General features: G+C 48.4%; 1 protein-coding gene across 4 annotated transcripts; it reads right to left on the reverse strand.

The window, feature by feature from the left end:
- Window positions 1-1,994: 1,994 nt before the first annotated feature.
- On the reverse strand, window positions 1,995-26,691 carry ssh2a (slingshot protein phosphatase 2a). 4 transcript variants are annotated; one of them, XM_079271190.1, is made up of 15 exons: window positions 26,519-26,691; window positions 23,999-24,042; window positions 11,496-11,608; window positions 10,887-10,951; window positions 10,443-10,564; window positions 10,260-10,322; window positions 9,971-10,036; window positions 9,105-9,299; window positions 7,063-7,156; window positions 6,803-6,931; window positions 6,601-6,647; window positions 6,230-6,376; window positions 5,935-6,135; window positions 4,914-5,841; window positions 1,995-4,208 (listed from the first exon to the last, which is right to left on the reverse strand). In XM_079271190.1, exons 1-15 carry the CDS (start codon window positions 26,579-26,581, stop codon window positions 2,553-2,555), a joined length of 3,933 nt encoding a protein of 1,310 aa, XP_079127316.1. In that variant the 5' UTR covers window positions 26,582-26,691; the 3' UTR covers window positions 1,995-2,552. The 4 variants fall into 4 exon arrangements, with proteins under 4 accessions (XP_079127316.1, XP_079127315.1, XP_079127317.1 ...); XM_079271189.1 differs by lacking the exons at window positions 23,999-24,042; window positions 26,519-26,691 and adding an exon at window positions 17,872-18,322; XM_079271191.1 differs by lacking the exons at window positions 23,999-24,042; window positions 26,519-26,691 and adding an exon at window positions 17,804-17,884.

Below are 26,691 nucleotides of genomic sequence, written 5' to 3' on the forward strand. Positions count from 1 at the left end.
TGTACTGTATTTAGCTTGTGGGCAGATCACGTACAGTATATGACTGTCACTGGACGTAGATGACGAGTACGAGCACAAGCTGAAGGTTTAGCCTGACATTAGACTGCAGGAGCAGATTTGATGAGGCTGCCAGATGACCTCTTGGTGTACTAACTGTATTCTATGTGACTGAATGAGTTTGTGGCTGGCCTGTGTGTAATGCAAACAAAAAAAGGGACTTGATAGTGGTTTGTAAGTGGACTGTGGAATAGAAATCTTGTTTGTGTACATTTGCATCCTCTCACCTCACGTGAGCGGAGGATTTCCTCAAAGTCACGGTACAATGTGTGCAATATTTCAGCATGGTCTGCACACGTGTGAGGTTCATTTTGTCCCACTTGAGTCTGGCCTGGAGTCCTGCAACATCAGAGCACGCTCTCTGAGTGAAAGCATCACTGTAGAGGCGATCGACAGCAATTTGAGATTTTACTCGACAAGCAAGCTGGTTCAACAACACAAGATGTTGAAAGCAAATCTAAAATTGCCCCAAAAACAACTGTGGAGCATTTTGTTCTTGGATTGGAGATATTGGTCAGTCTTGCACTCATTATGATAAGTCGCATCATGTTGCAGGGCTCAAGGCGAGCCAAGCACTGAGGAGCATTTGCAGTTTTGTTGCAAGGGACGAGGGCAGACGGGCACAGCTTGTTTTTTTTCTCATTCTTTTGTTTAATTATTATTATTTCTTCAAAAGAAATGTACAACTTTCACACTCCAGTATCAGCACAAACTGAGGAGAACCACCTCTTACTCCTCTCCAATTCACATTTACGCTTGCCTAATTGATAAGAATATAACATTCATTTTTTTTACTTTTTAAAAAATATTGCAGAAAAGAAATGCAGCAAGATGTTTGAATGGTGAATGAGTTGAGATAATGATTCAAATAAAGAAACATCTTTTTGAACAGCATTGCATGAGTGGGTTATTTAAAAAAAATCCATTTTTAAATTACAGCTTTCACATCCTTCAAATCCTGGAAATGCTGGAGAGAATGAAGCAATTTGAGAGAATGAAGCAATTTCCCCAGTGAATCAGCAGGTTCTCCACTAACCTGACTCAGCTCGGCTTCATGAACATCAGGACGGTGGAAGCACTGGGCTGCAGGCGTGTGTGAAGTGAATTTGTAAAGAGCCACAGACAAAACAAGGTGTGTGTGTGTGTGTGTGTGAGAGACAGGGAAGCTGGAGCATCAATATGCAAAGAGGAAGGACGGTACTCTCACCTAACTCCCTCTCTCTTCTCCTCCACCATCATGGTACAGTATGTTAAACCAAAGTAATGGTATAAAAAGAATATTTCACAAAGACATTAAAAACATCATAGTTGAGTCATAGTATAAAAGTCACAATAGTATATCATGTACTAACTCACACTATAGTATGTTAAAAGTATTCATCCGATAAAAAACCTAAAAAGTATCTCAGTCATAAAGAAATGTCTCCTCGTTGAGCCTCTGCGAACCTCACAGAAGGCTTATGGCTGCGGCTACAGCTAAGAGAAGGTTAACCTTTTATCTCAATCTCACTAATAGTTCCGTCTCTTACTGCAGCAATATCCTCCCGCTGTGGTTTCACAGAGGGCGACAGCAGGGGCCCCGGGGGCCTCCATCCCACTACTTAATTACCCTCATGAAACGGTGGGTAGAATGTCAGCCTGAAATAACCTGCGCCGACGGAGGTCTCTCTCCCCCCCCCCCCCCCCCCGCTGGAGACTGCTGTAACTACCCACGTTCTTCACATATTACCTCCTTTCACTCCTCCGCTGCTGCAGGACAGGTTAAACACTGTAGTTCTCCGCTTGGCCGGCAGGTGGCAGTAAAGTTGCCAATTCGTTGAGTAAATTCAGCATCTGTAGCTCATAATCTCCTTCATTTTTTCCTCTTCTTCAAATATATGTTCGTTTCCGATGAAGCACATCTTAACACAAAACAAATGCACACCATCACAGCAGTCTAAACAAACTCACCATATTTATTTAATGCCAAAGCATTGAATTAAAAAAACAAAAAAACAAGGTGTCCGCTTTGTCCTGGTTCAATTATCTCAATCTGACACCTCTGTGCACTTTGAAAACAAACAACAAAAAAACACGCTCCAAAGACAAGTCGACCGAGGTCAGTGCAAAAGAATCCTCCCCTCGTGAAACAGTAAAGTGCATGTTTGGAGAAAAAGCCCTCATAGTTGTAGAAACAGGCAGTGAGGGTCAAACGCTGAAAACAAACGCGTCTTTAAAAAAATATGGGCGCGAGACACAATGGAGTGCATAAAGTATGCACGGGTTCAATCTTCATATTTCATTACTGTACATACAAACCTGAACTCCAGTTGAAACAACACATCCAGTGGTTTACATGCAAACATGTTTTTTTTAATTCAGTTCTCACACTAAACGTACGTCGGAGGTCACACGAGGTCTCCAGTTTACCTGCTACACATTCGTACGCATCATGCGGCCTCTCTCACGCATGTGCGTGGCTCCAGTCGCGTCCGTTCCAGTCCGTCGCGCTGAGGTCACATGGTGTTGTATAGCACAGTGACGGCTCGCTGCTTCTTCTCAGCGGAGCCTTTGCGAGATCGTCTCGACGAGTGTCCCCTGCCCTGCTGACGCGTCGGCGCCATCGCGCCGCTCCCGTCCGGCTCCTCCCGCTCACCCGTGTCGTCTTTTGGACAGCAGTGAGGGGCGGAGGAGGAGGAGGAGGAGGCGATGCAGAGGGAGGGCGACGAGGATGACTCCGCAAATTCCCCGCCGCCGTGGGACAGACCCGTCTTTTCAACGCGAGCGCTGCGAGCCAACACTTTCTGCTTCTTCCAGGTGTCGTCGGGGTGAGACGTGGACACGGAGAAAGAGTCCTGGGAATGTGATGACGTCGCCCTGGCGTGTGTCCTCATGTCCAAGTCGCTGAGGTCGTTGGCCGACAGCTCCAGACAGTCCAGTTTCGCCAAGGAGGCCGACCTCTTCATCAGAGAGGGGGGCGTGAGGCCCGCCTGCCGGATACGAGCCTCGAGCTCCATGGCTCTGTGCCACACGATCGGCTCCAGGAAACTCTTCCCCTCTCGTCTCTCTCGCCGCCGCTGGCCTACTTCCATGTCTGGAAGGGTCCGTTCAGAACTCGACCCTTTACAAGGTTCTGGCTCCGTGTCCATAACGTCTCTCGGCCCCTGAGGCTGCCCCGGTTCCTGGTCTTGGCTGTCCGTCATCTCCCGGCTGACGCCCTCGTGGAGGAACGCCTGCAGCTCCCTCAGCGTCTGCTGAATCCTCTCCAGCTCCTGGCTGCCACGGGCCAGCCTGCTCTCGGCGTCACAGCCGGGGCCACAGCCCCCTCGCCCGCCCTCAGAACCGGATTCCGGCCTCTCGTCCGTGTCCGACTCCTGCGCTGTCGCCCCATCCGGAGTCATTTGGTGTGAACTGGCCTGGGACTGATGTTGCTGGCTGTGGAGCTGGCTTTGTCTTTGGGACTGGGCTGAGGTATCTCGAGATGATTCTTCTAACTGGCTAGCAGAGGCCAGTGATGAGGTCAACATGTGGCCGTCTATGGAAGTGGGCACAATGACCGGTGTAGCACCAGAGACTCGGCTGATATCCGAGTCGGGGAGGTCGTCTGTGCTTGAGGAGTTGAGCTCCGTTTGTGACCCCGTGTGCTTTTCTTCATCTTTGGACTTGGCAGACACAGCAGCGACCTCTCCCTGAGTGAGGCTTTGTTCTGTGGAGTCCTGAGGCGAGCTAACGGGCGCCTGTTCAGCGCTCAGGGGACACAGGGACAGTCTGACCAGAGGTTGTTCGGCGCTGGGGGAATGCAGCGGAGATCGCTGCGACGCGGCCATCTCCATTTCCTGCTTCAGCTTCTGCTCCAGCTGCTCGGCGGCTCGCCGCACCGATCCCGCCGGCCAGTCGCACGGCAGCATGGAGGGAGACTGCGGGTGGGAGGGCGGAGTCAGAGAGCCGTGCGTGACCTCGGCAGCCTCCGCCTCCGTCTGATGGTCCGATCGGATGGGCTGAGGGCTGTGGGAGGGTGGAGGGAGGGACGCAGAGGAGGGGGCGGGAAGGCAGGAGGCAGGGTGGCATATGGCTTCAATCTCTGTGACGATATGGCGGACTGACACTCCGTTGTCAGGGGGAGTTCGGTCAGGGCTGGCTTTGTCAACGCTGTCATCAGACTGTGGAGACGCCTGAGAGACAAAAGAAAGAGCAAGCAAGTGAGACGTGTGCATAAAATATGAGTTATTGTCTTGTTACACATAAAACACCAACGATCGGACATCGCAATAGGAAGCAAGAGGAGACAAACGAGTGACACGTGTTCCGATATCATCTGGACTATTCTCTCATCTTCCAGGAGGTGTCGCTGTGATTCGTAAAGATTTCGTGTGGAATCTCTGCCATTGGCTCAGTTCATTTGCTACCTTCAAGTCCTTTGGCTGCATTCACAAGCGCTACGACGATGAGCAGGGTTGTGTGCCCGGTCCGACGGATTCAATTTCAACAAGTAATCAGGATGCGAGGCCTTTCAAAATGGTGGGGTTTAATCTCGTGCATGAAGCTAAAATTGGAGTGACTACACGACACACATCTTGTTACACATCGTGTTTTGGTCACACGCATGCTGCTCATCTCTCCGTAGGCGTCTTACAAAGTTTGGCTGAAATAATACCACAGTGAAAATAAAACCGTTCCCTCACATTCAACTCTTTTTGCATGGCTGTGGGCCTCTTGAATTAAACATGCGGTCCAGAATATGAATACAAAATGAGATGCTGCTGTGACAGTAGGCTGGGCAGGCCGGGGTGACGTTTGCATTGCAAATGTAACACGGGAAGCATGTTGTACGAGCAGACACAATGTTAACCGAGGGATAACGCTGAATGACAGTGTACCTGACTACTCCCACAGCCTTGCTCCTCTTCCTCCTGAACCTCAGTTTCTTCGTTCTCCTCTAACGACAGAGGTGTCCTCTGCTGCGCCTGCTCAGAAAGCGTCCGGGATCTGCCATCTTGGGCCAGGCCCAGAAACTTCTCCCTGGCGCTGAAGAAGTCGATGCTGTCCGCGCTGTGGTTGGACGAGCCGTCGGCCTCGCCGCGCCCGCTGCCTATCTGCAGCTCGCTGGGGTTGTTGTTGTTGTCGTCGCTGGCAGCGAGCGGAAGAAGAGTGACGTTCGCAGGGCTGAGGGGGCTCTGCTCGTCACTCGCAACGTCTGATAGCGATTGGTCGATTACGTCCGAGTCAGCGGATCCCAGAGTGAGAGGAGAGATTTCTTCCGAGCTGCTTCCCTCGGGCAGGTTGAGGGACAGTTGCACCGGTCTGTGTTTGGGCACTGAAATAGACAGATGTGTGGGGGGGCCCCGGTGAGCACGTTGGAGTTCGGGAGTAGGGGGTAAGATGTGGAGCGATGGCGGAGGGTGGGGCAAAGCAACAGGCACAGTGACGGCCACGCTGGTGGAATTGTCCAGTCTTTCCTCCGGGACGACGGTGGCTGCCCGGGGTCTGGGGAGAGGGAGCAGGGGGGGCTCTCCGCAATCGGATCCGACCTCCTCCTCCTCCTCCTCCTGACCCGGTGAGTCACACACACCGTTGGAGTCTGCGTGGGAGTCGGAGCCGTTTGTCTTGGCAGAGCCTCCGGACTCGGCGCCGAGCACTTGCAGCACGGCCACGCCCAGGAAGTGATGCAAGGAGGGGGAGGAAGTGTTGTTGTTGTGCGAGTCGGAGCGGCCCAGCGAGTGAGACGAGGCTTTGCACATGGACTCTGGCCGATCCGATAGCTCACTGTCAGAGTGCGAGCGCCATAGCTTATTATGCCTTTGTTTGCTGTGGAAGCGAAGAGAAACAATAGTTCGTTAGCGCCAACTTGCTCCCTGAAGAACGTGCACATTGCAGAGCTGCTTGTACATGAAAGCACACCTGGCCAGCAGAATTCCCTGATACTCCTCCAGCTGTTTCATGAAGGAAGGGTTCGGTTTGGTGACGGCCCGTTTCTCTTTGACATAGTCAAAGGCAGTGTCCAGGTCCCAGCCGTACTCCTTCATGGCGTAGGCGATCACTGTGGAGGCGGAGCGACTCACGCCCATTTTACAGTGAACCAGACACTTCGCACCAGCTTTCCTAAAGAGAGGCAGACGAGAGAGGAATTGGTGTTGGATTACAAGACTGAGAACCCAAGTAGGACCTGACAAAGCTCGCGTGCGTTGAAGCCTACTTGGCTTTGGTGATGAACTTGAAGGTCTCGTTCCAGTACTCCAGCAGGTTGGTGGCCTCTTCGTCGTACACGCGGATGTTGTGGTACTGAAACATCCCCGGGAAGAAGTTGTCTATCTCCCTGGTCACGTTCAGGATGTAGAGAACTCTACATAAGAGACAGGGAAAGGCGGGTTTATGACCTCTTAGTGTCAATAAAACATTAATCCATATGTAGTTATTCAGTGTGATGAATTCTCTCATTTCAATGAACTTCAATTTGTAAACAGGTTTAATTCACGAAGCGTAGTCTCTCCATTCATTGAAATGATATTCGTGAGTGTGCCTGGAGTAGGTGTGAGTTGTAGGGTTGGTTGCTGACTGATGTCTTACCCGCTGTTCTGCAGCTCGTCCAGATTAGAGGCATTCCACTCAGAGCCCTGGAGACATCACAAGCACAGTTAATGTCAACGTGCATGAACGCATGACAAACGGGTAAGAATGAGTCAGAACTTACAAAAGAGGGAGATTTTGAGTGTGGTTCCTGTACATTGTTCACTCCAAACATCCACACTTTTTACTCATAGGTTCTTACCAGATAGACGTGTTCAAAGATTTCGGTGGGGCTGTCCATCTGTCCCAGGATGAGGATCATCTCGTTGTCTATGAACTCCTTAAACTCCCTCAGGTTACAAACCATCTGCATCTCCAGCTCTGTTCGGATCTGGCACGACGGGGGAAAAAACGAAAAAGTCGGCACTCGGGTATCTCAACAAGTAAAGCTGCATTTCCAAACCCAAGACGCATGCCCAACCCAGCTGCTAACGTCACGGCATTCATGCGCGCGCCTCTTACCTCCTTACAGGTGACGTTCTCCAGGTCCTTCTGCATCATGATCTCCCTGAGGCGCATCTTGATCAGCCTCTCTGTGCGCTCCCTCTCTGTGGGCCTGTGCACATGGAGACACAAACGCCGTCATGAAAAAAACACATTTTCTCCAAGCGTAAAAAAAAAAACCTCTCCACTTTGACACAATTAACCACCTTCACAGTCACAGCAACGCCACTTTCCTTCTGTTCTTTGAGTGTTTTTTTCACTTTACTCTCAAAGAGATTACTTGTTCCGGGAGAGAATTGCCACTTTGTCTGATTCTCAGAAACTGGAGAGGGAACAGAAAACCCGAGAGCGTGGCCCGTCAGCGGTCCACAACAAAGTCCCCTTGTGCCTGTTGTTGTGCCTGGCTCTGTTTCTAACCACTCTGCTGGGGACGCATTTAGCTTTTGGAACGTCACACTGATGATACCAACAAGTGGCCCAATTACCTCTCTGGAGCTCGTCTCCGAGACTCTCTCTGTCTTTCATTGTCTAAATTTCTCTTGTTTTGCTTCTAGCGGGATCCTCACAGTACTAGCAGAGAGCAGTGTGGGTCAGCAGCTACAAAGAGGGTCAAGTGTGACGGCCACAAAGTGTGTAACCGCAGGCTTATAAAGCATCCGTCTGTGATGAAGAATCGGAAACAGTCGGCTTGTTTACCTCAACGCTGAACGTCTTGACCCCGAGAGATTGAGTCCACGGGGGTAAGAGAAACAAATACGGGTTAGTTACGGTCACCCACTACAACTTTAACCCCACAACAAGCCTCGACTCGCCCGCAGACAGCCTGGAGCTGGAGGAGGGGCGGCCAAAGGAAAAACTACAGTACACATGTGTGACGACACAAGGAAGGGCACGAGTGAGTAACCGAGGAATGGAAAATATACGTCACTTCCTTGAACGGCTGATAGAGGAGCAGCTAACGGGAATTCTCGGTAATCCCCATTCATCAACGACCGCGATAACGGTGCCAAGATTACGCCACTTCCTGCTATCTGAACTTCACACCCAAGGCCATGAGCAGCCATGTCAACAAACACCGGCAGGTCATGCGGTTTTGGCAGTCTCCCTGTGCGGGACAACAAACAGGGACTTTGTTGTGTTTGGGTGTGTGTGTGTGTTGGAGCTCAGGTGGCAATCTTAACAACAAGTGCACTCGAGTGTCAACACACCTCCTCCGAAGATAGAGTAAAGCATTTCTGTTTCCAGGCAGGCAGTAAAGATGGGTGTTTCTGTTTAGTCACGCTTTAAGTGGACCCTGATTTCTCTTTCTGTCCCCGCTTCTCTCTCCTGTCCATCCAGAAGCATTTTTATTAATCCCCCCCTAAGACCCCCATCCTCTGCCTACCACCTGCTTCTGTCGGTCTACCTATTCGTCTGTCTGGGTCCCACTTTTCCAATCGAAGTCTCAGCCGAAGCCTCAGCTATTTCGGACCCTGAAGGATCTCTGAAGTGTGTGTGTGTGTGTGTGTGTGTGTGTGTGAGTCGCGGGGCACGTGACTAAGCAGCAGAGAGGGGGATTTCTCTGGTATTAGCAAAGACATAAATCCAGCAGCCTGTGTCTGCGCTTTCTATGTTCCCTTGTGGCTCGCTTGACATCTCTGTCTCAAAGATTCAGTGCATGTGTTCATCAGTGTCTATTTGCACATAGTTCAGTATTTGCCACTCTGCATAGCATTCAAACTGTTTTGTGAATTTTATTCATTTCAGTCGCTAAATACTCTTTTTTTAGTTCGTGCATTATACATTGTTTAGTTGATGGATTATAACCTGCTGAGTGAAACGCAGTGTTTGTTGCGAGTATCCAGTCAACACACCCTTTGATTTGAACATTCACTCACGCAATAGGAATTTTGCACATCAAAGGGGGCTCTGCCTCCACGGCATACAAGATGAAAACTTGTGAAAAGGACTGGAATGCCCCACAGAACAAATAATATTCCAGATATTACATCATCGGTATGAACTGTGGATTTGCGTAATGTGTGTGTGTGTGTGTGTGTGTTCACGTGGTCTCTACTCACAGGTCTGTGAAGAGAACGGGTGAATTGGCACGGTGCGACTCGACGTCCTGCATGGCGTTCCACTCGTTCATGCAGAACTGGTTCGATGAGACCCGGCTCTGGTAGTAGCTGACCCAGGTCAGGAACAGGCTGCCCGGGTAGTGGTTGTGGCAGCGGGCCACCTCGCTTGCTTTGTGGAGCGCCTGGAGGGCCGACCTGAGGCACAGTGAGGAGGAGGAGGAGGAGGTGTTCACACTTGAGAGGTTGTCTCGAGGCCACGAAGACAAAAAACCAAAAACTGCTGCAGAGTGAAATTTGGACTGAACGTGACAGTGTTCTTCAGTAAAATAAGTGAAACCAGGAGGAGGCTATAACAACGGGCTAAGGAGGGGAGGTATTATGCGTAATGCAAAATAAATTGTGTGAGGAATGAATAACAGCAAATGAGAAATATAATAATATAATAATAATAATAATAATAATAATAAGGGAGGCGGGTTGAATAATTAGTGAGAGAAACGAGGTGAGAAGAGCAGCGATGAAGAGACATAATAGAGATATGACTGCAGATAGATGGAGGTATCAGGAGACGTTGGGGGGAGAGGAAGGGAACAAAGGGACAAAGGACATGAAGACCCGTAAGGAAATGAAGAGGCAGCACTGGCATGCGAGACAGGGAAAGATAATGAAGAGACTGGAAGGAAGAGAGATAGTGAAAAAAAAAACAAGGAAGCGGAGAAAGAAGATAAGTAACAGCAACAAAGATAAAAGGCTGGAGGTCCAAGTCAAAGGGGGAGTACAATGGATTCTTTCTAAGCCTGCAAACTTAACCTTGATGCAACTTCACAGAGCTGTTATTTGCTGGAAACAACACAAAGGCTGCTTACCACATGGCCTGGACAGAAACTGGCTTGAAAACATGAACCCTGTTCACCGTCGAAACACTAAAACCTCTGTGACGAGAGAGACAGAGACAGAGACAGAGACAGACAGAGACAGAGACAGCGACAGAGAGAGAGAGAGAGAGAGAGAGAGAGAGAGATTAGGGGTGCCCTTTAATAGTTTATAGACATCTTACAACACATCTTCCTACAATAGAAATGACTAAACAACAGTCCTCAGAGTAGAGCAGAGTAGGGCAGCAGTAAGAGGAAGCGGGTAGGTGTGGTGTCTTACCCGTCTCCATCCAAGTGGATCAGAGTGTCACTCCAGAGAGGTAGAACCAGACCCACGGTACAGCTGCAGGGAGGAAGATCAACACGTTACACAAGCAAACAAGAAAACTCCGGGTTTTGACGTGACACAGGGGATGTGTGCAGGACAACATCAAGACTGTAGCGCTGCTGCTGTGCCACCGACCTGTCACAGGAGACGAAGTCCACGCCGAGCACGATGCTCTCCTCCGTGTCCTGTCTGCCATTGGTGGAGACCACCACCATGTAGCGGGTGACCTGAGGGTAGGCGCTCTCCAGACGCACAGCCTGCGGGTGAAGACAGAGAGGAGATTGCAAGACATTGCTGGAATACCTCTGTTTCAAAGATGTTACTTAAAAAAACAACATACTAGTCCTGTATGTGCTGTATGTTGTTATGTAAGAGTATGTTTGTTATCAGACGTCAGAGGAAAGACTTTCACTGTACAACGAAAGTTGTTTTCATAACCAGTTTCAGGTCTTTATGTTTACGAACAAAGAACTGAAACCGGCCCCTCCGTCTGGAGTTTAATCTCCCGGAACACAATGGCCCCCCCGCTCCTGTGTGTGTGTGTGTGTGTGTGTGTGTGTGTGAGAGCGCGTTACTGACCAGTCGGATGGTGTCCTCCGGCCGCAGCACAGTGAACATGGTCTGAAGATGTTTCTGGAGGTCACCTGCATAGAAAGGATTTCAGCATCCTCATTTAGTTTCAGCTCCTTTTGGACACCGCTTGCATTCTTGGCATTTCGCAGGTTAACACAACACCTAAGATAATGTATCATTTATCCCTGTGGCAGGTTTCCAGCATCTCTTTCACTACAGCCTACATTCAACCTGATCTCCACATCTGAGGGAAAAAAAAAAAGCCTGATATTTCTGAAACAGAGCTTTTGATGCTTTTTTAAAGTCGTCAGCCCCATTTCACATCAGAGAAGGTCCAACAACAAAGGCCGTCTTCATCCACAGACAGCAGCACATTCTACTTCTCTCGTTTTCCAAAATGTTTAAACTTTGTTTTCATCGTCCTAACGTGTGAAGATATTTAAGTGTGGGTTTATTCCTCAGTCTGGCCACCACATCGCACGCACCACTGAACCGACTTGCTGTGAAACAGCGTCGGTGAAGATACCGCCAGCTGTTACCGATGATGCTGCGGAGGAACCATCCTCCGGCGGTCATCGGCGTGTGTGTGTGTGTGTGTGTGTGCGATGTCTTTACCTGTGTGCTTGTTCCTGCTTTGGCTGACGAGCGGTGCGGAGTTAGGCGTGGGGCTGTTTCCCCGGGGGAGGAACAGGGCCGCGCCTTTCACGGTGAGGAAACTCTCACTGATACTGGGGAGGGACGAGAAAAGAACAACGCATGAATAGAAGCCTCAAACACACGGGCTCCTTCAAACTTATCCAATCACACGTGGCATTTTTGTGTAACGTATGTAATTTGGTGTCACTTTCTTTCTCGCACATGCTGAACGCCGGCTTCACATAATGAGCAGAAGATGGGAGCAGGGGACAGACGAGCGGGGGACAGACGAGCAGGGGACAGACGAGCAGGGGACAGACGAGCAGGGGACAGACTAGCATTGTCACGACGATCCACTCAGCTGGCCTCTGGTCTACGGGCTCAGCCAGTGCAAGTTAAACAAGACCCAATTTGAACTGGGAACACAATGTTCTCCTCCACACAGCTGGATTACACACACACACACACGCACAGACTTACTCACACACTCACGCAGCTGCCAGTAGGGAGGGATTGTGAGGAGACCGGGGGTCTGAGAGGGAAGACAGCGCGAGTCCACTCCTCCACAGTGTTCGAGCGGAGATAAGAGCTGGCCAGCACACAGGACAGGATGTATGCAATCATGGTTGTTTTTGGTCAGTGAGTGAGTTAAAAATGTCACGTGATTGCATTCATGCGAGTGCACGATGATCATTATGGAGCAGGGACACCCGCCTCCGTCTACTCCATCCCCGCCTCCCGAGTCTCAGAAGTGAACGTGACGAACGCGTACGGTAGGTCTGCGGACTCGTAATAAACTGAGGTCAGTGTTTCAACTGGACACCAAACTTTGAGTGCGTTTGTTTTGTGTGAGCACCTGCTTGCATTTGTGAATAACTAGGCCTTTCTTTAAGTGTCACACTAGATACCGACGGAACAGGTTGGAAGACCCACTTCTGCAGCCGCTGATGTCAGATGACAGCCATGGGACCAGTAAACCATAACCTTAAGGATGCTGAGCAAGAGCTCTGCCACTTGGAGAGAGAGAGAGAGAGAGAGAGAGAGAGAGAGAGAGAGAGAGAGAGAGAGAGAGAGAGAGAGAGAGAGAGAGAGCACTCGGGGCAATGGTGCTCCTGCATTTATACCTCTGGATGCAGAGAGCACATAAAAAGGCAATAATGCTGAATAAAACTGTGCGTGTGAAATGATTATTCACACAACGGGCGTCGTGGCTCTGCTGGTTTTGCCAAAACTGAGACCACGAGGGCAGTTGGCAGGAACTTAGTCCATCTAGGAACAGCACCATGTGCAGCCACAAGCAGGTCAACCAGCCAAATGTGGGCCTCAAAGTGAAACAAAAACATTTGAAAGTATTTTAATTTATCTGCTATATGACAAGCAGATTCCACATTCTCTCTCTCTCTCTCTCTCTCATATGCAGGTGCCTCCCTTTTCCGAGCCCAGCAGCTGCAGTGTGTGGGCTCAATCACTGATTAGGACATGGTGGTTAGGAGGCCGGTAGAGGCAGATAGACAGCCCCAGTGGGCCGAGTGGCGAGTTCAAGCTGTGTGTGTTGGCTGTGCCGGGTTTGGTAGTGCAACCAATTACAAGTCTTGACCTCTGTGGTCTTTCTTTTGCTACTTTTGATCATCGGTACTGCTTTTCTTTTAGAAAGTTGTTTGTATTGTGAGCTTTTCATTTAACTGTTAATAAAGTCCTTCTTTAGTTTACTCATCCGTTGCCTGTGACTCTCCGTCTCTGGGTTTATTTATACTCGTACTCCCCTCATCCCCTGGGCCTTAATCAGGGAACGCAACGGGTCAAACGATGTCAATGTCAAGTTTGAGCTAACCGTGTTCTGTTGTCCGTAACAACACGGAACAAATACTGTCGCGTTACTAGAGCAAACTGATCCGGGGAGTTGGGCGACCTGTTCTGCTAAACTTTAACGTGAGCGCTTTGACAACGTCAAGGTGATGACGTCAGAGCCCAAAACATATTTAGAAATTGCGTAACAGATTGGTTGATATGCTTATTGTGACAGCTAACCGCTGCACAGGATGATCTAGCGTGTCCCTCTGCAGCAGGCTGCAAGTCTACACTCAGTGAAGCCAACTTGTACAGTTCATCAGGTTCTGCGGTTCTTCAGTTTCACACTGTCTGCTGTCTGCTATTTAGCCTTCCTGTCGTGCCCTTTTTCTCTGTAACTCCATCTCTGCCTCCTACTGTCCTTCCTGAGTTTTGCTGAGACAGTGAATGTACAGGATCAGACGGACACAACGGAGACAGAGCGGGGGAAAAACAGAACCGCAGCTTTGTGCCGAGCTAATTTCCCATAATCCACTCACCCTTGACCCAGCTGTTTCCTCTCCTCTCTGTCACTTCCTCTTTTCCGAATTTCTCACAACGTCGTCCTACGTTTCATGTCCGTCATTCTCAGTTCCTGCTGTATCACGTCTCCCACTGTGCTCACACGCAGACTCGCGTACTGTGCTGGGCAGTGGGCGTGTGTATACAGTGCTGCTGCACAATGTCATGTGTAACACAACACTTGCACTCTCCCTGAAAACCACGCGTGGAAGGCGACTGCACACCTGCACACAGACACCGTGAGGACGTGGAATCTAAGCCTGATGGTTGGAGAGGTGTGAGGGGGGGGGGGGCTGTGAACGACTTTCAACTACAGTTTCTAAAAATACTGTCGTCCTGTAAAACGGCTCAGCTGTTGATAGACTGCATTCGGAAGACTTACTGTACATAAAAGCCTTTCTGTGACACGACTGCCTTCTGCAGAGGTTCAACACTGCATGTGCTCTGTTACAGGACTGCTCTGAGGCTACTTGTACAGAAACATGTAGACGGGTTTAGCTACGCAGAGACAAAATGCACACGCACGTGTAAACTGTATATTTAGAATTATGAACTGTTGGTTGCATAAAACAAGGACTCTGAACACGTCTCATTGGGCTGTGGGAAATTATATGAACTATTTTCTGTTAGTTCATAAACAAAATGATAAATTAATTAATCAAAATAGCCAATGCCACATACACACTATAATCTGACTGACAATGAACCCATTCTGCAAATCTCTCCGCATCAAGGACTGCTGTGACGTTAGCGATGTCAACTTATACAGCTGCTTGTAGACTGAAGTGATTGAAACCGATGGGCTGCGTTAGTAATGCTGAACTGAACCATCAGACACCGATAACAACACGAGTCAGTCCGTTGGCATGTAGCCAGATGAAGTACGATACTTGCATGTTGAGCTCATTGTTACGCCTCCAACAGCAAAGGACAACTGCAAAGGTGCCAATTTCAATCAGACTCATTGAAGGGCAAAAACACACAGAAGGATGAAGTTAGTGGAGGAATGTAAAGAAAAGGGCAACGAGCTCAACTACATTTGACTTCACAGAGCATGCAAATGAGGAGGAGGCCTAGTCGGAGTGTGGAGAGAGCGGAGCGGTTCATCTCTTGGCCTTCGGCCATCCCGGGCTTTGGGCTGAAGTGAAGCGGTAGGTACTTGTTAGGGCAACAGTCACAGACACAATCATCACTATGTAAGGACCACTCCACATAGTGGGCAGATAAGTGGGAGACCCCCCTCCTGCCTGTGCCCATATTCGTCACTCTCAGGAGGAGAGAGGGATAAATATAGGGCCTGGTTCTATGGAGGGCAAGCCCCCCTAAGGTCTTATGAGTTTACACCAGAGACGGATACAGCCCATGAGAAAGACAGGGAGTTAGCTGGTGTGTGTGTGTGTGTGACATGTCTGCATGTCCACAGGTGCACGTCAGGTCCTGCTGCTTGGAAGTTCGGCCACGGAAAATGTGTCACAAGCAGAAGATAGTGACCGAAGGATGAGAACTTCATGGGGCGTCATGAAAGTAGAGGCCAAAACGTCACCTCGCTCTCCAACGTTACTGTCCAGTTATAAGAGAAATAAGTTCAAGAATCTGTTGAAGACAGATTATTGGGCAAAGCATTAGACAGGCGGCAGATTTGGCGGCAGCCAGAGCAGAAGAGGGTCAGAGCCGATAAAGAGGAATACTAAACATAGACCTTCATCGGGTAGCACAGACGACCGACCGCCCGCTGTCCTCTGTGTGTGTGCGAGTGACACCCACATGTTTGGCTCCACTACTGCTACGGTTTCGTTAATAATCCAGTGTGCCGGCCGTGGTCCAAGCGCCACCTTAGTGGACTAAACATAACCCGCCCCGCCGTGCCGTGCTATTCTGAGAAGGACTCAGATTACATTTTAACTTACAGTTAAAACAAACTGCAGGCAGTAAAAGCGTATATGCTGAAGAAGCTCGGTGAAATAAAACTGAATGAGGACATCTGTAGCTCGGTCGGTAGTAACATTGGCTCAATAAGTGCTTCCATTCCCACTTCAACAGCTCGTGGTAATAAAAAAAGAAAAGAAAAAGTGTAATTGTACTTTTTGTCATCCATTAACAAACAGACACGATCAGGTAGCTACGCAGCTGGTCTGATCTCGAGCCGTTTACTGAAGCTCAGGATACAAACTTAACTTCATTTAATTGTAGAACCTTCACACGCACACAAGCATAAAGTAGTGACCTACATCCAGCTGCTGAGAGTTTCGATCTCTTACGTTTCCTTTTGGAAAACAGGCAACACAAACACAGAGGAAGAGAGGGGTTTACTGGCACTTCTAAAATTGCTGGGAAAACAATGAGGGTTTAGACGCCGTTCAGCCACAGGTAACACTTAACTCCACCGACGGCCTCAAGGCTTGTAATTACTCATTCAAAACCCCCGGTTAAAACACGCCGCCGCGTGCAGGCGTCCACACTGCCAACAAACAGACATTATGTGCACACACGTTAAACACGCAGACACACTGTCGGTGCTACGGATGAAAGGATGCCAAAATCCCCCCCGCGTTGTGATGAAGGCCATCCTGAGCAATACAAGGGAGTGGTGATAAAAAAAAATTTTTTTAAATCATGCAACGTGGCCAACCAATCCAGGAAGTCAGAAGATTCCCACATCTGCTGCTATTTACCACACACACACACTCGCCTGTATGCGTCTGGCAGTAACGTCTTCCCACAAACCTTCTTTGTGCAAACTCACTTTACTTCCTTAAAGACATAGGTGCGCCCCAATAACCACTAAATGTTCAGTTTGCTTAATAGCCTCACTGCACAATCATGCGTAAGCGTGCTGGGAAACGATGCAATCGAGAGGCAGGCGGACCTCACAGAAGAACAGTGCTCATGCAGGGCACAACCGATTACTGACTGCACGGAAATGTTACACAACATCAGAAACGCTGGAACGAAACAGATTGAATTGGGTGATGTTGATTTCGTCATCTTTTAATCCAGTTGCAGTCATTTTCCGACATTGATTTCCGCCCCAAATTTGCTGAGCCGGCTCCACATGAAGAGACCAGCCTTTGATCCGGACTTGAAGGGCAAACTTGTCTTCGCCGCACGTACCAGTCAAATAAATCCTAAATCTCACAACCGAAAGGAGCCGTCACCTCACTTTGCCTTGATGTCCGCAGACACCGAAGATCACAGATGAGATCAGTGTGGGATTGATTCGTGTTAACTCCTTCACAACCGCTGCTTTAGTATCAATGACGCCAGAAACATGATCGTGAGTTCAGTCTCTGATCAGCGCCAGGTTTATAGTTATACAGCACATTTTATACAGAAATATATAAATTCTAAACAACATTGCTGTCTTTTTTTGTCTTCTTCAGGCTTGTTCAAGTTATTTTTCAGAATGTTTACTTAACCCTTAATAACAACTATGTTCATAACACCGACCACTCACAGGTGCAACCCCACAAAGGTCCAGCCTTGGACAAACACACCTGATGTGAAAATCAGGTGAATCGTTGTGGTTTCCCTCCATTGCCGGTGCCTGGACCTGTGGAACAGGTAGGATGAGTCACACCGCACGCGGAGCCATTGTGTCTTCGTACGGTCAAAAAGGCAGCAGCGAGATGAGTCAGAACCTTCTACGTCACCAGGAAACGCGTGAAACACAGATGTTGCAAAACTTTTACCCACGCTCTGCTTACTCACAGTGTTACAATGTTAAAAAACGGAACATTGTTACTACCATGTCCAAACACAGACTGAATTAGGACACACTTACATGTATTATGAGCAGGCAGACTATCCACAAACAGAGACAGTACCCTCGCAGTTTATATATTTTAGAGGTGAGGTTGTGCTCATATGTAATCAGGTGCTGTCTGACCGGTCTCAGCATGTGTCCATGTCTATTACTGTATAAAACCTTCTCAACCTACATTATATTCCATTATACGACCTGATGTCCAAAACGTGCCACTTTGTTTGTTGTTGTTTTTTAACTCACAGCTGGTTGATCTGATTTTTGGACACCACCGAGTCGTCGCTGAAGTAGGGCACCATCTTGGCCCCGCAGCAGGAGCAGAAGCTGACCGCCGACGCGCCGTCGGATCCGGACACCGCGCAGAGCGTCATGCCGGCGACGGGGCGCAGCGCAGACGGAGGACGGCTGTCAGGTGTTTTCTTGGTCCGAGAGAGCGAGAGAAAAACTTTCACTCTGTTCCCACAGTCACGTGCTCGGTCATGTCGAAACGTCTCTCAACTTCCTCCGTTGTCGATGGTCGTAATATAGTAGAAAATTACAAATTGATGCCGCGTAAGTAAGGCGCGTGCTTCCAAATCGCGCAATAAGTTACGCGTAACTGTTTGCGCCTACACGCTGTGATCCAGCTCGCGACGAGATTTGCAAATAATGAACAAAGTGTCCGTACCCTTTTCCAAACATTCATTATTTATTCAGCAACATCCTCCACCGCGTACAGTGCAGACACATATGACTTGGGTCAAACTCTCGCTGCAGAAGTCATAGGAGGGAGGAGTTGGAGACATGTGGTGGGGTTTTTTTTTTTTCTTTTTTGGAAGAGTGGGGAGCCAATGAGGACAGCGGGGATGTAGGACCGCCCACAACCGCCAGCCCCCTCTGCACAGACACTTGTAGAGAAACCGCTGGCAGCAGTACAGGTATTTAATCCAGCAGTTTATTCCTCCTCTCTGAGGGCTGATGAGAAAACGCACTGCATGTAGTGTTTGTTTAAAAGCTGCATACTCTTGGTACTACATAGCAGCCCATGAAGGATTATATCATACAGTTGTTAATACTTTGTAATAATCTTAATTATATTGTTACAATAGGGTGTCCTGGTACCACAGGATCAACAGATGATGTTCTCATTAAACTAATACAATGGAGTCAATTGAACCCACATGGGATTTTTTGGTTTGGCGGTGAGCTCATTGAGGAGCCTTCACTTGTCTCCGCCCCTTTTCCTCCCAACACGCAGGCGTTGTTGAGCTACATAAGGAGCAGGAACAGATGAGAAGCAGGCTGAAGTTATCCGGACTGAGGCTGAGCGGTGTCTCGGTAACGTGGAGATGGTGAAGGAAGTGTGGGGGCAGAAACGACCCTCCTCACATCCAGGCGGTCTGAACGGACACGCTGCACGCTGGGAGATGGACGCGATGTTTTGGTTCATTTTACAGCCTATTAAAAGGTTTTATATGCTGCTGGCGTGCCGACATGCGAGGATGTAAGCTGACAACAATTTGGAAAACACTGTAAAACTGCAGCACCCTCATCATATTCACACCCGCGTGTGCCAAGAGCCCGAGAACTAAACGAATACCGTACATCTGACTCTGAAGTAATGTTTACGGAAGACCACAGCACGTGAAGCCTGGACTAGATGGAGATTTAGAATTTGTAGCGAATGCATCTTAACCGATTCACATGCACAGGATCCAATGTGGCGTAGCACACAAGCCTCATATTTCGACAAGGAACCGGCTCCATTTGTGGCCAATGGAAACAGATTTTGGTCAGATGTATGGTTATTGCTAGTGGGTGGGACTTGTCTGAAATGTCTCCTCTTCTCAGTGTTTTCTGATGTTTATGCATCTTATAAAACATTTTAAAATAAATCAATTGTATCGTTTTGTTCAGTCCTGCAACAAACCATGCATCCATGAGATCAGCCTACATCCTGTGTTTTAATAGCAGCCAAAGGTGGACTGTTTGTAAAACGCCGGGTTTCCTTTACACAGAGCATCAGATCTATTCGTGTTTTTTATTTAAATTCACAGTCCCAGTGGGGTTGAACTATTTTATTGGACATTTTCAAGTAGATAAACACATGGCGAGGGATCGTGTACGAGTATCTGCTAACGACTCTACATGTGACTTCTGCTCAGCTGAACTGATAACATCCCAATATGAACACACCAGCACCTGCCCTCACACTACAGTAATGGCTCACCTTCCCATCAACAACTCTTGCATCACAAGGCAGGTTGCCAGCAACTTTGACCACAACATCCCCACACACACACAGCAGCTCTAGTCATGTGGTTCGAGTCATGGTGAAACAGTGGGCTGGTAACGTGAGTCTGTTGTGGTTGTTTAGTTGAGACCTGGACAAGTTGCACAACGTCGTCTTCTTTCACTTTTACTGGAATTGGCAGAAACATGCAGGTCAAAGGTTCTGTGGTTATTAAGTTGTATATATTTCAAAGTGTGTGTGTGTGTGTGTGTGTGTTTCCTATAGAGAGCCCTACAGTATATTATCCTGGGACCTCCTTGGTCAGTGCAGGAAGCCAGCTGTTTGCCATATGCTGAGCTGGAGATGGGCTACTGTTAGAATAAGCTATACAACATGCAGAATGATTTACACTGCCTTGAAAAATATCCTAATAAATCGGCGCTCTGTCATCTTAAAAAACGCCCATCACACCGACGGTTAAGAAGTGTGATGGCGTTGCAGCTGTGGCTAAAAACACCAAACAGACAACAACACAGGTTGCTAGATTGAAAGCAAAGCAAAGAACAGCTGGACTGCAACGCCTTCCGTTCAAATGTTTGCAGACTAGTCGGCCCCCTCCTGTTGCAATCGGAGCACTTAACCTTGGAGAAGCAGGCGGGACTCTGAAGATAACACAAACAAAGACGGACCTGTGAGCAGAAGCAGCCTGTGTACAGGAACCAAACATGTACAGCAGCCAAGAAGCAATGCTGGGGAAAAATACGAATCACTAACTAAGACAGGGAGAATGTTCTGTCCATGTTTAGCTGTAGGAAGACATGCGGCAGGTGTGCTATCCACTGTTGAGTGTAATTAACCACCTATAAACTTAAAGAGGCATGTCTCCACATGAGGAGATGGAGCTCTACCAATGAACACGGGTGGTGTTCTCCGGCTTGGAGTTCCTTACAGAACCCTGCTCTTCTAGTTCTTCTAATAGAGCACTCATTAAAGTCTTGGCCGGGTGAACCTGCTCTGCTTGTGTGCATCTGGGTCAGCGCTGACGCACGAGTCAATAACCCGCAAACTTAACTGTGCAAGAAGAGACTTGCGCCACAAAGTATTCTGATCAGTGTCGGGACCGATAGCTCGGTCAGTCTGCGGTTTCAATCTTGTGATGCTGCAGCTTGTGACAGTTGTGTGACATCACACCCCTGCATATAGTCCCGAGAAGGATAGGAGGCCGCCACTGCACAACAATCAGCAGCTTTCACCATTGTTCCAACCGTTTCAATATTGATTTAGAACAGAACAAAAAAACCTCAGATGTTAGTTTCGTAACTCTGGATGGAAAAAAAAGAAGAAGTTCCTCTGACACCGTCCTTGACAGTCGGCGTCAGTCCTGAGGCAACATTGTGTGCCAGAGGTTCACTATTGCACTGCAGTGACGTTACTCTTCATTGGTGTGGTGCAGGGGGTACAGACAGCTGTGTGTGTGTGTGTGTGTGTGTGTGTGTGTGTGTGTGTGTGTGTGTGTGTGTGTGTGTGTGTCAGAGAGGTACAGGCTGCGAGTAGTCAACTGAATAGCTGAAAGAGAAAAGAGACAAAGACTCAAGAAAGAGTGAAAATATCACTGCGCTGCAAATGCCAAAGCGCCCCCTCAGTGGCTCCTATACAATATATTGGACCCTGCTGCTACTTGGATCCATATGTAGGGTGGGGAGTGAATTGGCCCTCGGCTCTTATGTAACATGCATTAGGGTTCGTGCTATGCACATCCGTGGGTATGACTTCACCAGCTGCTGCTGCTTTGTTGTATTACCTAACAGATAATTGGGGCCACATGTCCTTCTTGGCACTATTGGGGTGTGTTAAAGGCTTGCAGGAGTGATTTCACCACGTTTCAATTTTCATATACGTGTGACATTGCATAAAGTCTGTTATAGTACGTTTCACTTTGGGTTAAACTCCACTGTGTTCCAGGTGTCCTGCACTAGAGGTGCTCCACAAGAGGCCCCTGGCTTATCGAGGGCCAGTTGCAATCACAAACTGAAATTATTATCATATGGTGTGTGTGGGGATTCAATGTTATTACCGCTGCCAATGAGGTCATGCTTTCAGACCAGTTTGTACATATTTAGTGAGGAAGATTTACTTTTGGCAGGTTATTCCATAGGCCAGAGGAACAAGCGATTCGTTTTTGGTGCAAATCCATACATGTGTGATGCAGGACGTTCATATTACAGGATGTAAAACATCCGTGCGTTCACTACTTTTCTGTCCCTTAAATATGTATTAGCGTAGATTCAGCATGAGCACATCGCTACCACCCCCCCGAAACGTTTTTGTTCCACCAGAAGGTCCACAAACGGTGACATACGTAAGACAGAAGACACTCCCAAAAGTCAAGATGCTGTCAATAATCGCCTCATTAACGACATGGCTGTGTGAGCAAATACATGTATTGAGAATTAAATTGAGCCTTTAGTCGGTGCACATTCCCCTGCTGTGTGAATGAGCTCAGGACTCAGGCCTGGAGACTTTGACCCTCCTAACGGCTCCAGACCTGCGGGAGCCTGAGCAGCTTTTTTTTCCAGATGCATTTGATTTCACCGGGCGAGGTCTCGCTGGGCTCATGTAGTGCGACAGGGTCCGAGACACGCATGAATGAATGAAATGGGAGTGTGATCCTGGGCAGCAGCAAAAGCCCACGGGTGGAGAAAAAGAAAATGACGCAACGACGTTCAAAGCCGAGACAACACTGGTACAGACACGCAAGATTCTGGAGTTGAAATCTGTCATTATGTCAGGGTTTGGACGAACATCATATCGTTTGTTCCAAGCATTCAGTTCTATCCTGTATGTGGTGTCCAGAGTCTCCTGAGAGGACGTCTACACTTCACTCAGGACAGTCCTGTACTGGCCTCACAGACCAAGATATGAACACTCTGTCTTAGTCTCAGCTACAGACAGCATTAGTGAGTGTTAACTTAAAAATAGGAGTTATTACTGATAACGATACATTCAAAATCCAACAGGCTGTTTACATTGCTCTTAAAGCTTTGATTGGTCCACACATGTCCCTTACAAAGTCCACTGAAGACAGAAAGGCTGTAAAGACTTTGATGTTCCACTCCCTGTGTGATGACCGTGTGCTCCCGTCCCCACGGACACACTGTAAAGTTGGGATTACATATAAAGTGATGCCGTCAGCACAGCGAAGACAAAGTCCCCGTGTTCAGTAGCTGCTTGGTTGGAAGCAAAAACTAAGTGGAACACTCAGACACACGTGTAAAGGTTTGTCCTGTGTAAAGTCCATTTTCTTCTGTAGAGGGCTCAGGATACAGCACACAGACAAATCCACCCGAGTCATCCGAACACAATGACAGCGGCGACGTCCTCACACAGACACGGACATCAAAAGCAAGTCATCGGCGGCACCGCAACCACAAAGTCCAGTCACGCAAATCAACCACAGCCTGCGACATCAGTGGAGTCGCTAAATATTGACAACAGCACACACAAAGACATTTGTTGAAGAACTATTAAGGAAAGCTTCAAATAAACATTGTTAACACAATGGCTGGTGCCACAGGGTACACTCCTCAAATGATATGCAGTACGCTCGGTCTGCTGGGTGAAATGTACTTTGTATTTTAAGGGTAATACACAAAAAGGTATAAATTGGTTCTTATATTACATGTAGAGATATTTGTCTTTACCAACAAAAATGATAGCTTCCACATTGTATTATTCACAGTAACTATTGTAATAAGGTGCTTATTGAACAGGGTAACTAGTAGGACAGGAACAAAATGTGAATTCATGACAGGAGTTTCTACAGATACTACTCACTAATGGCGGAAACATTTTAAGCAGACACAACTTCCATTTGTTACAGTCTTGGTTTGGGCCGTTTGCAGGTCAAATGAAGAAGTTGTGCTTTAATGCATTGATGTTTTAAGGGACTGGAACAGAAAATGTGGGTCAGTCATTGAGGAAACACTGTAAATCTGATGCACAGTCTCCCCCTCGTGGTCCGACTCTTAACTTAGTTTCTAGTGACGCTATTGAATGGCAGAGTGTGCGTGTGCGTGTGTGTGTGTGTGTGTGTGAGAAAGAACAGAGTTGTTCCAGGAAACTGGAGACAGAGTATGACAAAACAGGAAGTGGTCTCACCTCCTGGGCTGGGAGCGGCGGTCATCCTCGCCACTGCCCGACTCCTAAAGAGAGAATTAGAAAATATAAATATATTCAATACCTGCATCACTTCACATCAGTCCTGTACCAGCAGCTGGTGACACACTGTCTCATATTGATCAAAGAGACGTGGGAGGCGATATGCATCACACGCTGAGTCAGACTCACTTCACCTTGCATTAATAAAAGAGGGCTAGATTGGCTGGCGGCGCTACGTCCGGCCTTTCATCTGTGACTTCAGTGACGAGGCTCAGAGCAGGGACCAGGGATGAGGCTGACACACACCGAGTGGCCATGCCCTCCCCTCTCTGTTTATCTTTCTCCAAAATGCAATCATCCTCCTCCTCCCCCACCACTGCAACCAGCACAGTTCGCCACACACACACACACACTTTTGGTAATCCCTTCCTAAAACTCAGGGAACTTTCTCTTTTGGCATCAATCTGTCAATCCCGGCTACTAAACAGGTCAACCCCCCCTAAAAAAACCCAGATACATACATTATGGATGGTCACGCACAGACATGGGACAGCGAACAATAACGAAGACTGCTAATGCTGGTGAATGATGAGGGTGCGTGACGATGGATGAGGAAGATTGTGTGGAGAGGTCAGGAGGTGCAGAAGCTTGAGAGGGAAGGATGGAGGACGTGACTGGGCCTGAATGATGCTCTCTGCATCAGCAGCCTAACAGCCTGCCTTCAAGGCAAAATATGGTGACACGGGAGAAATAGGAGTCTATGCATGTACTCCAATGCTTCCTGCACACACACGCACCTGCAAAACTGCCTAGCTCAGCAGATTTCAAAAGGCAATGTGATACCAGTAGACCATTACGCCTCTGCGTAGCACACACACACACACACACACACACACACACACACACACACACGATGAATTTAGGGGGCTGTATAGCTCTAATATGCGATGAAAACAACATACCATAATAAGCCATGGCTGGGATATGATGCACAGGCTGATCTCCATGGTAACCATGCCACTGCACAGATGTGTAGGGAGTGGCCTTACAGCCAATGAGAACAGGGGGTTTGGTGTGTTGCTAGGCAGATTACACCACCACCGCTGTAGGGTGGCTGCTCCCCACTGTGCTGAAGGCAAAACGATGTCTTTATTAATTGATGGGTCAATAGAAACCGGAGTATAATTTGCCAAAGCGCTGATAAAATGATGGGGAGGAAGCGTACAAGAAAAAAGGCCCTGAAGTGACAATGACATTCCAGCTGTGCCTCTCATGGATGTTCATCTCTCTTGTTGGAGCTCATCCACAGCTCTTTCCTCCACACAAGTATCTGCTCTGCAGTCCCTTTACCCCCCGCCCCCCCCCCCCCCCCTCTCAGCATCAGGCATCTCACAAGAGCACTCACATGGCTGCTCCCCATCAGGATGGAACGGGTCTCATGACAAGCAGCTGGTAACCTCAGCCCGGGATCCTTTCACCGCCACACTACAGCTACACAGTGAGAAATTAAATCATAAATCATGTGTGGGATTTCTTTGATCTGCCGGGGACTGGTCAAGGTTGTAATGGACATGAGTCCAAATGTCTCCAAAAGCCATAATAAAAATGCTCTTCATGCTTCATGCCACCAGGTGACGAGTGCTGCAGCCATTTGAGTAACGCCTCAAAGGATTTTTTATATGCTAGGGATTTTCCGAATACATTCTGCGTAGTTGTGCATGGCTGTCCAATGTGATACTCCATCAAACTGGCCTTGAAACCTGGAACACTGAGGGTGAACTGGGCTGTATGTGGCTGAACTCCTGTCACGTAGCATTAACCAGAGGCCAGGATCTTCAATCTCTGACAGACACATCATATTCCTGGGTGATGGCATTGGGTCTCGTCTGTGGCAGCCACACCACCGCACTCCATTGGTCTGGGTCAAGAGCCCCTGAAGCCAAGCGTGGGAAGCCTCAAAGTGTCTGAGGGTCTGACAGGCCTGTCCCACTAACCCTCTTTCAAAGGCAGCTCCTCCCCATTCACTGTCACTCCACTAACCCGAGATCATATGTCAATGTGTAGATGTGGTGCTGACATGACAGAAAGCAGCATAGTCCAGGTGCATGATCATATAGAATAAACCAATTACTTTTCCTGCTAATTAGAGCTGCGGTTTAGTTTGTCTTTGAAATTGCTTTGGGTTTCCCGGGGAGGAAGTGAGTTAGCAAACAGTTACATCATCTAGCTAAGTGAGAGTAACTAATGTTTGCAACAAAAAAAACACATTTAGTATAAAAGTGAGGCAGTTAACTTTGCGCAAAGCTTGCAAGACCAACTTCCCTCTGCAGGACTGTTTGGGGCTACTTTCAGGTTTACAGTATGATGCTAATGGCTAAGTTAGCCACCCATGTACACATGCAAGCATGCACACACCCCAAAGCAGTGAAAACCGGGGTAACTGTAGTGTAAGTCTTCCCTTTGGCGGACCAATGAAACGGAACTGAGCCAAAGATGTCAAACCAGTTCACGGACACTTACAGACACGCTGGGGCTGGAGGTCGTGCTCGGTGTCGGCGACCGCTGGACGGTGACCAGCGCCATCCCGGCTGCTGCTGCTCAGACCTCGGTCACCTCGGAGAGTGAAGCATCCGGACACCAGACATCTTTTTGGGGCAGGAACTAACGTGCAGTGCGCCGAGCTCCCGATGCAA

Source organism: Melanostigma gelatinosum (assembly GCF_949748355.1).
Source record: "Melanostigma gelatinosum genome assembly, chromosome: 7".
Lineage (NCBI taxonomy): Eukaryota > Metazoa > Chordata > Actinopteri > Perciformes > Zoarcidae > Melanostigma > Melanostigma gelatinosum.